Source organism: Sus scrofa, chromosome 4 (assembly GCF_000003025.6).
Source record: "Sus scrofa isolate TJ Tabasco breed Duroc chromosome 4, Sscrofa11.1, whole genome shotgun sequence".
In the NCBI taxonomy this organism is placed as follows: Eukaryota; Metazoa; Chordata; class Mammalia; order Artiodactyla; family Suidae; genus Sus; species Sus scrofa.
In genome coordinates this window covers 28,173,153-28,185,930 of record NC_010446.5, presented here as the reverse complement: position 1 = coordinate 28,185,930, position 12,778 = coordinate 28,173,153, and the positions used below count along the sequence as shown (strand labels likewise).

Sequence of the window (12,778 nt, the reverse complement as noted above, 5' to 3'; positions counted from 1 at the left end):
GTCAACACAGGATAAAGCATTCAAAGCATTTCAAAGTTTGGAAAGGATGTCAGCCTCTACTCTAGTTTTCCCTTTCAGCTGTTAATCCTAGAAAGCTTACAATGTTTTAATTTTAAAGTAGAAACCATAATTGGCTTGCAATGAAAGATTTATCTTATTCATATGGTTCAAAATAACTGACAGGTGAGCCAGCACATGGATAAATTATTCTTTTCAAGGAATTCTGAGTGTGGAATTTCTTTTCTTTCAGAAAAATTACAGCAACTGTCTTTAATTCCAACAAGCATTTAAGTCTTGTTCTCTGAGAAAGCCTGTGAACTATTTGGTAACGATGTATTTCATGTCCTGGTCCTCTTACTGACAATTTTTTAAATGCAATGATTCAGAGGAATCATCAGAGGACAATGCTGATGACTCATGATTGTTGGCAAAGCTTCTCTCAAGATTGTAAGAACAGTCTTAATTCCTGGTGCATGTCTGTGTAAAAAAACAAGTGAAGAGATCATGAGATGCTTCCTTGTCCATTAGGGTAGCAATACCAGACATATTACCAAGCATAGCTGGGATTAATCTTGTAAGGAGTATGTGGCTTTTTTTTCCAGTTGAAGATTTTTTTGAAAAATTAATTTTTAAAACAGATCAATAAAACAGCTTTTCACCATTTCCAACATGTCCACAGCCATGATGGTTTCCAAAAAAAAAAAAAAAAAAAAAAAAAACAAGACAGACTCACAAAATAAGAATCCTTCTTCCAGGTGCATACTTAAGAGGAATGGTGAGGCTATCAATTCCTCCATTGCTTGTTTCAAAATGCTAAGATATTTTGATAATTCTACAATGAATCAAAACATTTGACATTATAACTTTCCTAAATTTCTATTCATGTCAAACTTTGGGAGCCACTATATATATATGGCCTTAACTAGATTCAGTCACATATTCAGTCCAGATGGTCTCACCAACACCTTACTTTCTCAAAGCTGCATCCTTGAAAACGGCTCCCACTGTGAGAACACTGGGGAGAATGTATATTCCAAGGACACAGGTAAGGTGAGGAGCCTCTAATTGCTCAGGTCCACCTTGAGGGTCAACCACTGGTAACCAGTGATCATGTGTTTGATTCGATGACCTCTTCCAACAATTTCTGCTCCGTTTCAGTCCAAAAGTCAACTTAAACATTTTCAGTGCACATGGTTGAACTAAAGTCTCTCCCACTTTATAAGGTATTAGAGAAAAGAATTTCGTTAAATGGCAAATCCAAGTTTTGGGAGTATCTTAGCTCTTCACCTTGAAATCTTCTTGCATGAAAAAGCCTGGTATTTATTTACAAGAATATTTAAAAGCATTGTGGTGACACAAATGATAAAAGAACTAATATATGACCTGGAATTCATTCAAACTTAACATTTCTGCCCTGCAAAAGACACTGTCAAGAGAATGAAAACATAAGCCACAGACTGGGAGAAAATATTTGCAAAAGTTATTTCTTATAAATTGTCTTATATTTTGGATTCCAAAATATACAAAGAACTCCTAAAATTCAACAATAAGAAAATGAACTGGAGTTCCTGTCGTGGCTCAGTGGTTAATGGGCCCAACTAGTATCCACGAGGACGTGGGTTCGATCCCTGACCTTGCTTTGTGAGTTAAGGATCCGGTGTTGCCGTGAGCTGTGGTGTAGGTCGCAAACGTGGCTCGGATCCCGCGTTGCTGTGGCTGTGGCTGTAGGCCGGCAGCTACAGCTCCAATTTGACCCCTGGTATGGGAACCTCCATATGCTGTGCAGGGGCAGCCCTAAAAAGACAAAAGACAAAAAAACCCCAAAGAACTGATTTTAAAATGGGGCAAAAACCTTAACAGATGCCCCACCAGAGAAAATATACCATTGGCAAATAAGCCTATGAAAAGGTGCCCTACATCATATGTCATCAGGAAAACAGGTTAAGACAATAATGACATACCACTACCCATCTATTAGAATAGCCCAAATCCAGAACACCGACAATACCAGATGCAGAGGAAGATGTGGAACAACAGAAACCCTCAACTTATTCCTGGAAGGAATACAAAATTGTACAGTCACTTTGCAAGACAGTTTGGTGATTTCTTACAAAACTAAACATACTCTTATCACACGATCCAGCAATCACATTCCTTGGTATCTACCCAAAAGAGCTGAAAACCTACATCCACATAAAAACCTGTACAAAATATTTAGAGCAACTTTATTCGTAAATGCCCAAACTTGGAAGCAACTAAGATGTCCTTTAGTAGGTGAATGGATAAATAAACCATGGTACATCCAGACAACAGAAGATTACTCAGTGCTCAAAATAAATGAGTTATCAAGCCATGAGAAGACATAGAAGAAACTTAAATCCACATTATTGAGTGAAAGAAACCAATCTGAAAAGGCTGTATACTATATGATTCAAATTATATGATATTCTGGCATATGCACACTGTGGTATATGGAGTAACTGGCCAATGGGAACCTACTGTGTAGCACAGGGAACTCTTCCCAATATTCCATGATAACATATATGGGAAAGGAATCTGAAAAAGATTGTATGTGTGTATATGAATAACTGAATCACTTTGTGTACAGCAGACATTATCACAACATTGTAAATCAAATCTCTTTCAACAAAATTTTTAAAAATGAAAAAAAAGATATGATATTCTGGAAAAGGGAAAACTATGGAGAGAGTAAAATGATCAGTAGTTATCAGGGATTGGGGGAGGGAGGGATGAGTGGGAGTACAGTGGATATTTAGGGTAGTGAAACTACTCTGTATGAAACTTCAGTGGCGTATATACATGCCATTATAAATTTGTCCAAACCCATAGAAGTACAAGAATGAACCCTAAACTATGGACACATGTGATTATGTGTCCACATAAATTCATCAATTGTAACAAACGTATTACTCTGGTGGGGAATGTTGATAATGGGGGAGGCTTTGCATATGGAGGGGCAGGAGGTAAATGGGAAATCTCTGTACTTACCACTCTATTTTGTGAACCACAAACTGCTCTAAAAAATAGTCTTTTAAAGTATAATACCACTGCAGCCTTTATGTTCCATCACATTAACTGACGAACAAGTGTCTGAGGCAGGACTACGCTTGCGGTCATGTGTGGTCTTATTGTGGGTCTAATTTCCGTAAGTAGGGATGAGCGTAACTGATGTTTCAAGATATCTCCAACAAATGTAATATCATATGAAAATATCTCTGCTTTCCTCAGGTGACAAGTCACACATACTGATAACAGTACCACAGTTTGCCGTCTATGTTAATAATTGAAGGGAATGCAAATTTCCACTTAGAGGCAAGAGAAGATAAATCTGTAATTTTTTTTCCCATCCAAGTATATGCACATCTGCCCTCAGGGTCTTGGCCATTCTAATGGGTTTAAGATGGGTAACTCTTCCATTTTATTTGTTCACTTACTTGACATTTACTCTTGGTTTGTAAGAATAGTTAGCATTTGTTGAGGGCTTACCATATACAGGGCACTACTCTAAGAATTTTACATTTACTAAGTTTTACATTTACTTCTCAAAGCAACATTATCAGGTAAGTTCTGATATTCTCATTTTGCATAAATAGAAACTTAAGGCCCAAAGGTAGTCAGTAGCTTGTCCAATGTTTCTGGCTGCTGAGTGGAAGGGTGAAGGATGCAGCACGAGTCTGCCTTTCAGATCTGTGCCTTTAGTCTCCAAGCAACCCTTCTCCTAACCAGTGCCCTGAATTCAAGATGGACAAATCAGGAGTTTGGATCCCCTAACCCAGCAAAGAACCTCCTCCAGCCTTTCCACATCATAGCAAATGGCACCACATCCATGAAGCATTAACACTCAGAACCTACAACATCCTAGTCTTCACTCGCCCTGTGAATCCATTCCCAAATACAATTCCAAAAGTTAACAGCAGTGCTATCTCCATTCCACTGCCCATTTCTTATCAATTCCAATATTGCCGTTCTAGTTTCATCTTCACCATCTCTAGTTCTGACCCCCACAACAGCATCCTAACTGGCCTTATTTCCACCCTTATCTCCAATTTAATCTATGCAGCCACAGTGCATTTTCTGAAACACCAATAAATTAAGTCACCCATCTCACTTAAAGCTGGACAGGAGTTCCCACCGTGGCAGAGCAGAAACAAATGAGGTTGCAAGTTGATTCCCGGCTTTCCTCAGTGGGTTAAAGATCTGGCGTTGCGTGAGCTGTGGTGAAGGCTGCAGACATGGCTCGGATCCTGTGTTGCTGTGGCTGTGGTGTTGTAGCTCCGATTTGACCCTAGCTTGGGAACCTCCATATGCCACAGGTGCAGCCCTAAAAAGCAAAACAAAACAAAACAAAACTGGACAATTCCTTTCTTCAGTCCTAAAAGCTTTCCTCACTCAAACTTAGTTGCCATTTATTTTAAAAGGGAGGGAAGAGGGCAATCAGGATAAATTTCAAATCATCATATAAAGTCAAGATTAAAAGCCTTTTGTCTACTTCAAAACATCTGTGTATTACCCTTCGACAAGGGCTCATGGCATGTTGACTTGACTCAGTTCTGTACTAGGAAAAGTTTTCTCAACTAGGATTACCATGTAGACAGTTATTTGAGGAAGGGAGGCTTAATAACTTTGTGTCTAAGAAAAGTTGGGGGTCAATATAGCTTCCATATGTAAATTTACATAGGGTTTTGGAAAAATGAAGAATTACCAAGTGATTCAGCCCACCAAGAGTTAAATCATTTAAATGAATTTGTGCCACCTTATTAGAACATTTTACCCATTGTTGCATTTTTCAAAATGATCTGTCTCATTTTCCAGGTCTTTCAAATAAGTTATACTGCAATAAAGTGATTTTTTTCTTTCAACTTGTATATAATAAAAAATAAGCATGCACAACAAACTTTTGAGCCACAATATAGGACTAGTTTCTACTATTGGTCTATGCAGCTAGGTACCAAAAGGGTTCATTCATTGTTACAAATGCTAATTGGTTTTCCAAAACTTAAGAAAGTTGTATTTTTGCTGTAGAAGACAACAATGATGACATTGCTTGCTACAAATATCAAGAACATGTATTTATATCAAACATTGCATCGTGGATATAATGGCAAGCCTTTTCCATCCTGCCATTAACAAAATGTGAAAATAAGAGAAATAAAGAGAGGAGAATACAAAAATGCCCCTCCCCCCTCTAAAAGTATGATTTACTGATAAAAATGTTTCTAACTTTTGAGGGGCTACCAACAACAACTGACTGGCAAACTAAAGCAAAAGGAAATTTATAGGAAGAATATCTAAAACTCAGATTATCACTGGGAAACCTGGCAAATTGAAATCTGGGACACTAGTAGGAACAAAGGTACTTCCTAAAACCACAAGGAAAGAATCTCGGAAACAGTCCCTGTGTGAACAGTTTGGTTAGGTCACCTCCAAGGCAATGAACACACTCCAGAATTCATGCTCTCTTTGTTCCTCTGTTCAAGATTCACTGTCCAGGGAGAATAAGATTGTCCTAGGCTGGGTCACTCTCCTCTCCACCATTCCCACATACATACCTTCACTCAACAGACTACATCTAATGGGGAAGAGATTATTCCACAAAGGAGAAGTGGGGTGATATCAAAAAGGAAAGAGTGCCCCCCCCCAAATAACAACTGCCTACTACAAACAATGGACACAAAAATCCCCAGGGCATCAAAAACCAAATCCAAACCCACAGGCTTGCTTGAAAACAACAGTTTGTTCTATCAGTAGGTTTTAGAACTTCTTTACCCCTTCTTTATTTCCTGACTTTTTATGTGAAAATGCTGCTGCTCACAGTGTCATCTTAGTGTAGGCAAGTGATTTTAAAGTCTGGTGAGTAAACCACTAGTTTCCAAAAGCTGCCTCCTCACGTGACTGCAACTGCACGCCTTAAGCAGCTAAGGAAAAATGCTACCATTCTGATTTCACTTTAACTCAAGATCACCACCCTTGGTTCCCTGCAGCGACTTGATTTTTTTCTGGGCTATTGAGCCTCAAATTCTGCTGGTTTATCAAGATAGGTAGATTCTAGGACGATCGCCAAATATCTCTGCCTATTCTTTCAGCAACCCACTCCAATCAGGATTTCACCCCACCACTTTACAAAAACTGCTCTTAACAGTCTCCAATAAATTCCACGTTGTTAAAGCCAAAGGCAATTCTCTGTGCTCTTCTTGCTTGACTGAGCAGCAACAATCGATGGTTATTTCTTCTTCCTCTTTAAAATACTCCTCAGCTTGGCTTCCTGAATTTTCTGCACTCTCTTTGACCACCCCTACTCAGTCAGCTTTGCACATTTTTCTTCATCTTTCCTACTAGTAAATACTGGAGTTTCCCAAGGTTCAGTCTTCAGATCTTTTCACGTTTCCACCCATATGCTACTCTCAAGGTGATCACATTTGGTCTCACTGTTTTTAAGATGTATGCTCATGATTCTCAGATTGAGATCTCCCACCTGGATTTTCCCCTGAACTTCAGATTCAAAAAACAAACTTGCTATTTCACATCTCACTTGATGTCCTAATAGGTCTTAAGCTTGCTATGTACAAAAGTGAGCTCTTGACACACTCTCCCAAATCCACCCCTTCAACATTCTTCACCTGCAAATTGCCCCCATACTTCTGAGTATAGAAGCCAAATCCCTGCAGTAGTGACTGACTCCTTTTTTCTTAATCTTATCATCCATACTCCTCGTCAGCAAATTCTATTAACTCAGCTCTTAAGTATATTCAGAATCTGACCACTTCCTACTACCAATACTCTTACAATCCTAGTCCAAGTTATTAGTATTCTTGCCTGGATTATCTGCACTGGCCATCTAATTGGTCTCCCTGTGTTTTCCCTTGTTCAGTGCAACAAAAGAGCAGCCAGTGTTTCTTTGAAAAGATAAATTGGAGTATGTCATATTTCAGCACAATATCTACAGTGGATTCTCATCTCACTCAGAGTCAAACTCATGCTACAGGATCTTCCCCTCTTCCCATTACTTCTCTAACCTCACATTGTCTAACACCTGCTTGTTCTCACCACTCCAACCACAAGCAGCTTTCCTGCTTCTCACACACCAGGCACACTCCCTCCTCACTCACTGGCCTTTGTTCTTCCAGTTGCCTAGAATGCCCTCCTCCCAGATGCTCACCTGGCTAAGCAATTCACTTCATACCTTCAGACCTTTACTCAATTCACCTTCTCTGGGACAACTTCCTATTCACCCTATCTAAACACATCACACCCCTCCCATACACACACTCATTTTTTTCCCTATCTCTCTCTCTCCTAGTATATATTACTTTCTAACATTATATTACTCATATTTTGTTTATTGTCTATTTCCACTAAAAATATAAATTCTATGAGAAGAGATTTTTTTTTAAATTACTGCCATCTCCCGAATGCCTAGTACCCTGGATAACTGTTGAAAGCAAACTGTTGTTTTGCAGGTGCTTCATTTTGTTCACCATCTCTTACAATTAGGTCTAGATTCAAAATCAGGCCTAGACAATAGCTCATTTTCCAATTTAAGTGAATTCAGTAGCAAATTCCTTATTCCTCCTAGTTCTGCAAGAGTTATTACTTTTTCTTGTGACTTGTAAATCAAAGGATTAACAAATTTAAAACCTGTCTCTTTCTTCATCATAAGGGCAAGCAGGACTAGCTATGTAATTGTAAGATCCCAGACAAAATGAACATAGGGATTCCCTCATTCAAAAACTATTGAGGATTTCAAGATGATGATAACAGAGCATTATATCAAGCATGGGGCTTTATGAAACTGCAAGTCATATTCCCCTTATGCTGGTCCCATAGGCAAGTTTTTGTTAGAGGTAGACTGAAAAAAAAAAAAAAAACTTACCAAGGTTTGGTAGGTGGGGTTCTCCTTTCCATGTTTCCCCATGTCCTTTTGTTATAAGCAATATAGATTCTTTTTATAAGTTTGCTTAGTTCAATGATTCGTGATTAGAAATCACAACTTCAGGAGTTCCCATCGTGGCTCAGTGGAAACAAGTCTAACTAGTATCCATGAGGACCCAGGTTCGATCCCTGGCCTCGCTCATTGGGTTAAGGATCCAGTGTTGCTGTGGCTGGGACTTAGGTTCACATCTGGGGTTTCTGTGGCTGTGGCGCAGGCCAGCGGCTACAGCTCTGATTGGACTCCTAGCCTGGGAACCTCCATATGCTGCGAGTGCGGCCCTAAAAAGACAAAAAAAAACCCAGAAAAAAATCACAACTTCAGTATATTATATGGGACAAGATTTTTCACTTACTTCCGACTTCATAATACTTTTGAATGACATTTTCTACTTTTTTAATACTAAAAGCATTTTAAATATTCTTTTTAGTATCATTTAGCTTATGCCTCATACTCCATTTAAATTCATAAATTTAAAAGCATCTGAAAAAGTCAGCATTTTGAATAAAATTTCATTTAAATTATTTTTAGTGATGTCATCTGAAATTTAATTAAGTTTAATTTGAAAGCACCAGAAAGAAATCAAAACAACTACAAATAGAAATTCCCACATATAAATTTTATTTTTATTGTTGATATTGAAATATATACTTTTACTCATTTCATAGCTAATAATCTAAAGTGAATATTTCCGTAATGCTGCTAAATTATTATGACATGACTATGATTAACCAAATCTCACACAAAAAAATTTTAACTCCAATGAGATAGATATAAACTCCTGAAAAACAAGGAACTAATTTCATTTATTTTACTCATTTTAGTTCTCTTTTCTATTTCTCATCCCCCCACCAATTAGAGTTGTCAGATTTAGTAAAATAAATAAATAAATAAATAAAATACAGAATGCCAAGAGAAATACGAATTTCAGATAAATAATGAATAATTATTAGTGTAAGCATATCCTAAGCGTTGCACACCCTCACTAGAAATTCGCCCACCAATCTGGGCAGTGGAGGGGATCAGAGTCCCCTCCCCGTAGTCCCCCTGCGCTTAGGTGTATGGCCTTAGGCAAGTTACTTAACCTTCACCTTAGTGTAGGGCTTGTAACAATGGGGATAATAAGAAGAGAAACAGTCCTTTAAGTTTGGGAAGGTGCCCAGAGATCAATAAACCTCAGTATGATTGTCAATTAAAGGGACGGCATGAACTTACATGAATCTGAACGGGGTAATGTGCAGGGTTTGTGTATTAGGTGGACCTTGAGGCCCACCTGGGGATGACTAATAACCAAGGCAGACAGGCAGATGAAAGTACACAGGTCCAGCAACGGGGAAAAAAGAAAGAGGAAGGAAAGAAAGGAAGAAGGAAGGAGGGGGCAGAGATGAGGGGGGAGGGAAAAAAAGGCAGAATTGACAGAAATGTTGCCCATGGATGTTTTACAAAAAAAAGAGGGGGTGCTGTTACACCTTTGAAGACAGGTTTGGGGCATTAGCACCAAAGTTTCAGTGTGGAGGTTTAATACAGAGTGGCTGCGGCCCGCGGGCCTCCAGAATGGAGGGGTGTGCGTCTGCGCGCAAGCCCGGGGGCGCAGCGGCTGGCGGGGGCGGGGCGGGTCCTGGGGCGGCAGAGTCTGCGCGCGCGTGGACCAACAAGGCGAGGCGGACGCGCAAGCTAGCGGAGACCGGGCGCTGGCAGCGGACACGAGCGAGCGTCGGGCGTGGACTCTGTTGAACTGGCGCCGCGATGGAACACCTGTGGCTTTGGGGAACTTGGGGCCTTTGGGGGCTGCTGCTGTGCGTCGCGTACCCCCGCACAGGTAACCCAGGTGGGGCGCCAGGGAGGCAAGCAGAAGTCCGTGTAGAAACAACCCCTGCTGCTGGGGTCCCGGTAGAGGCGGCACCGCCTGGCTCCAGCCCTGGAACAGGGCTGCGGATGCGCTGCATGGAGATCCTGGGAACCTGGGGATCAGGGGGCAGGCTAACACTGAGACAGACAGACCCATGCACACAGTCATAGAAAAACAGAGAGATAACTGCTCTTGCCACCAGGGTTGCTGCTTGAATTATGGAACCTCACCCCCTCCATCCCAAGTGACTCAGTTGAAAAAGAACCACATTTGGCTGCGGGTGGGATACACAACCGAAGTCCTTTTCTCACTCTTCTTGGGTCCCTTCTCCACTCAGGGAGGACAACGTCTCCAACTAGGACAGGAATGGAGCTTTGTGGCAGGTGTCAGTCATTTCCAGGGGCAGCTGTCCTGTGCCTTCAAAGTAATACCCAGGAGAGGGCTGGGGAGACACTGATAAGATAAGAAATTGGAGTTGTCCATGGAGATAACAGGGAGGATAAACCTGAGATAGGTGAGGAGCAGTGTCTATGAGATAGGATCCAGCTCCCTCGCTGGAGTTTCCTACTCTTGGCTGTGGGCTGCTCATAGTTACAAATGTGCGCCAAGCAGGAACAGCCTTGGAGCTCTTGGCAAGGACAGACCTGAAGCAGCGTCATTGGGTGTGTGTGTGGGGTTGGGGGTGGGTGAGGGCAGGTAGCCTTCTTTATGATGGAGAGCTTTGCCATTGTAGGTGAAATCCACCCTAAGCTTTTCTCAGGCAAGAATGAACTAAGTCATGATTTCTTTATCTCATACATCCATTGCAGTTTCTGTGGCTTTTCTTTGTGCCCCCACTTAAATTCTTCCACCTATTCTGAGAATTTGCTGCTGGGTTTAATAATTACCACATTTGCATAGTTGAAGCAGAAAAGTCCTTCTTTGTTTTAGCCACTGTATATCTTTGTTTTAAAGCATTAATTTCAGTTTTTCAGAGAAGCTGCTCACTCAGCAGAGGCTTCCCTTTAGCTTTCCCACAGTGGGTTAGGTCTAGCTGATTCTTGTTTGCTCTCCAGATGCAGCAAGGACACCATTCTTTCAAAAACCAGTATGACCTAAGCAGTATGGGTGAAGTGTCCTTTCTTTGTAACCTATGGCCCCATGTGGTCTCTTCTATCACTCTGTACTGTCTAAGCTGAGCTTTTGGAGAGTCGAGGCTGTTACACATTTTTATATCCCCAGGAACCTAACACTGTTTGTTGAATGAAATAGGACCCTTGCATTAAGAATCACTATCATTCAGGAGGCTAAAAAGGTCCCAGAAATGATCTTTGTCACAGAAAACAGTTTTTTCTCTAAACACAACATTCTTTTTTGTACCTGGACTGTCTTTCAACTTACCTGGGTTTGCATTTCTTAGAGGCTTTTACAATGACTCTTCTCCACAGAGTTATTTCTCCAGCATTGTCTGCTGCTGTGTGGGCTGTTAGCTGTAGTTGTGGAACTACATGCAGCTAGTACAGTACTCATGAAATTAAGGGTTTAATAAATGTTTTATAATATTTAAGAATGACGAATAATCATGCATTATTCCTCTTCTTTGTAGCACATAAGAGAGTGCTTTGCATGATGCCAATGAGTATTAACTGAGTTAATGACTTAACTCCTTGTCAAGTCATTGGTTAGCAGTAGAACCAAAAGTAAAATCTGGGTGTATTTCCTTCAGTTCTATAATCTTCATGATGTTTGTCTTACATCATTGTAATTTGTGGTACAAAATATGCTGCTTAAAATGAAGTACTTGATGCTTTTACTTCTACTGTACTTTAATATCTTTCAGATGGCTCTAAAGTAATTCCCAAAGTCACAGAAATAATACCTAAATATGGCAGTATAAATGGAGCAACAAGGCTGACTATCAAAGGAGAAGGTATGGTTGCCTTTTTTTTTTTTTTCCACCAAGGTTGAGGTATTTTAAAGACTTTAACATTTAGAAATTAATGTTTTTTTTGTTTTGTTTTGTTTTAATACGCTAGAGTTACTTCCCCATTTGGCCAAAGTAGCTCTTTGGTAGTATTCTCTTTGGTAGCTGAGGGAATCTCTTTGGTAGCTGAGGGAATCCCCAATAGTTTCTATCAACCTGACCATCTGAATTTGTATTATAATTACTTGCTTAACTCTAAGATTTAGACAATAATGACTGAACTGAAAGGAACATCTTTAACCAAACCCTGCAATTACTTTGTTCTTCATGTGTCTAATAACCTTTATCTTTATAATAAATAGAACTTTTTGGGAGGTTGGGGAGTTGGATGTTTGTAAGAGGGTGTGATAGAGAAGTAGAATGATAATGAAAGGAGAAAGACAATTGAAAGCTAAGCTTTGGATCACTTCTGCCACCCACTCCTTATCACATGCTTCATCAAAGCATGGGTTATGTATGACTCCTTCTCTTTGCCTGGTCTTGGGATGAAAACAAAGTAGGCAGTAAGGGGATATATTTAATGAGCAACCGTTCCTAGGATTCAACAGAAATATGTGGTTCTTGTAGCTGTTAGGCCTTTACAGTATAAATGATAGTAGTATTGAGATACTTACGAATTTTTGAAGGATGAGAAAGTAATTTTAAAGAATATTGATAAAAGCTATTATTTAGTCTTTAGGAAGAGCAATGAGGAGTTTTTGGAGTCAGAGAATGGACAAAGCAAGATATTTAGTAATTCTGTCATGTATATTGAAATGTCTTTTAATACTTCTCAGTAAAATTTCTATCGAATTTAAACTCTCAATGATGTTCTTGAAATGGTGTGTGCCTCTAAACTGTAAATGATATGTTTTGGATTAAAGTGTTTTGTTTGTTTGTTTGTTTGTTTTTACAGTTAGACACCTGGTGACAATGTATTTGTTAAAGACTGTTTTTTAAAATTTCTTGGAGTTCCGTCGTGTGCAGGGTTAACGAATCCGACTAGGAACCATGAGGTGCGGTTCGATCCTGGCTTGCT

At 39.8% G+C, this 12,778-nt stretch overlaps 1 protein-coding gene across 1 annotated transcript in view; it reads left to right on the top strand.

The window, feature by feature from the left end:
- Positions 9,600-12,778, top strand: part of PKHD1L1 (PKHD1 like 1) — a 152,884-nt gene continuing 149,705 nt past the window's right edge. Inside the window, 2 exon segments of the mRNA XM_021089012.1 lie at positions 9,600-9,767; positions 11,617-11,706. Coding sequence (XP_020944671.1) covers positions 9,695-9,767; positions 11,617-11,706 — 163 coding nt within the window. The 5' untranslated portion in view covers positions 9,600-9,694.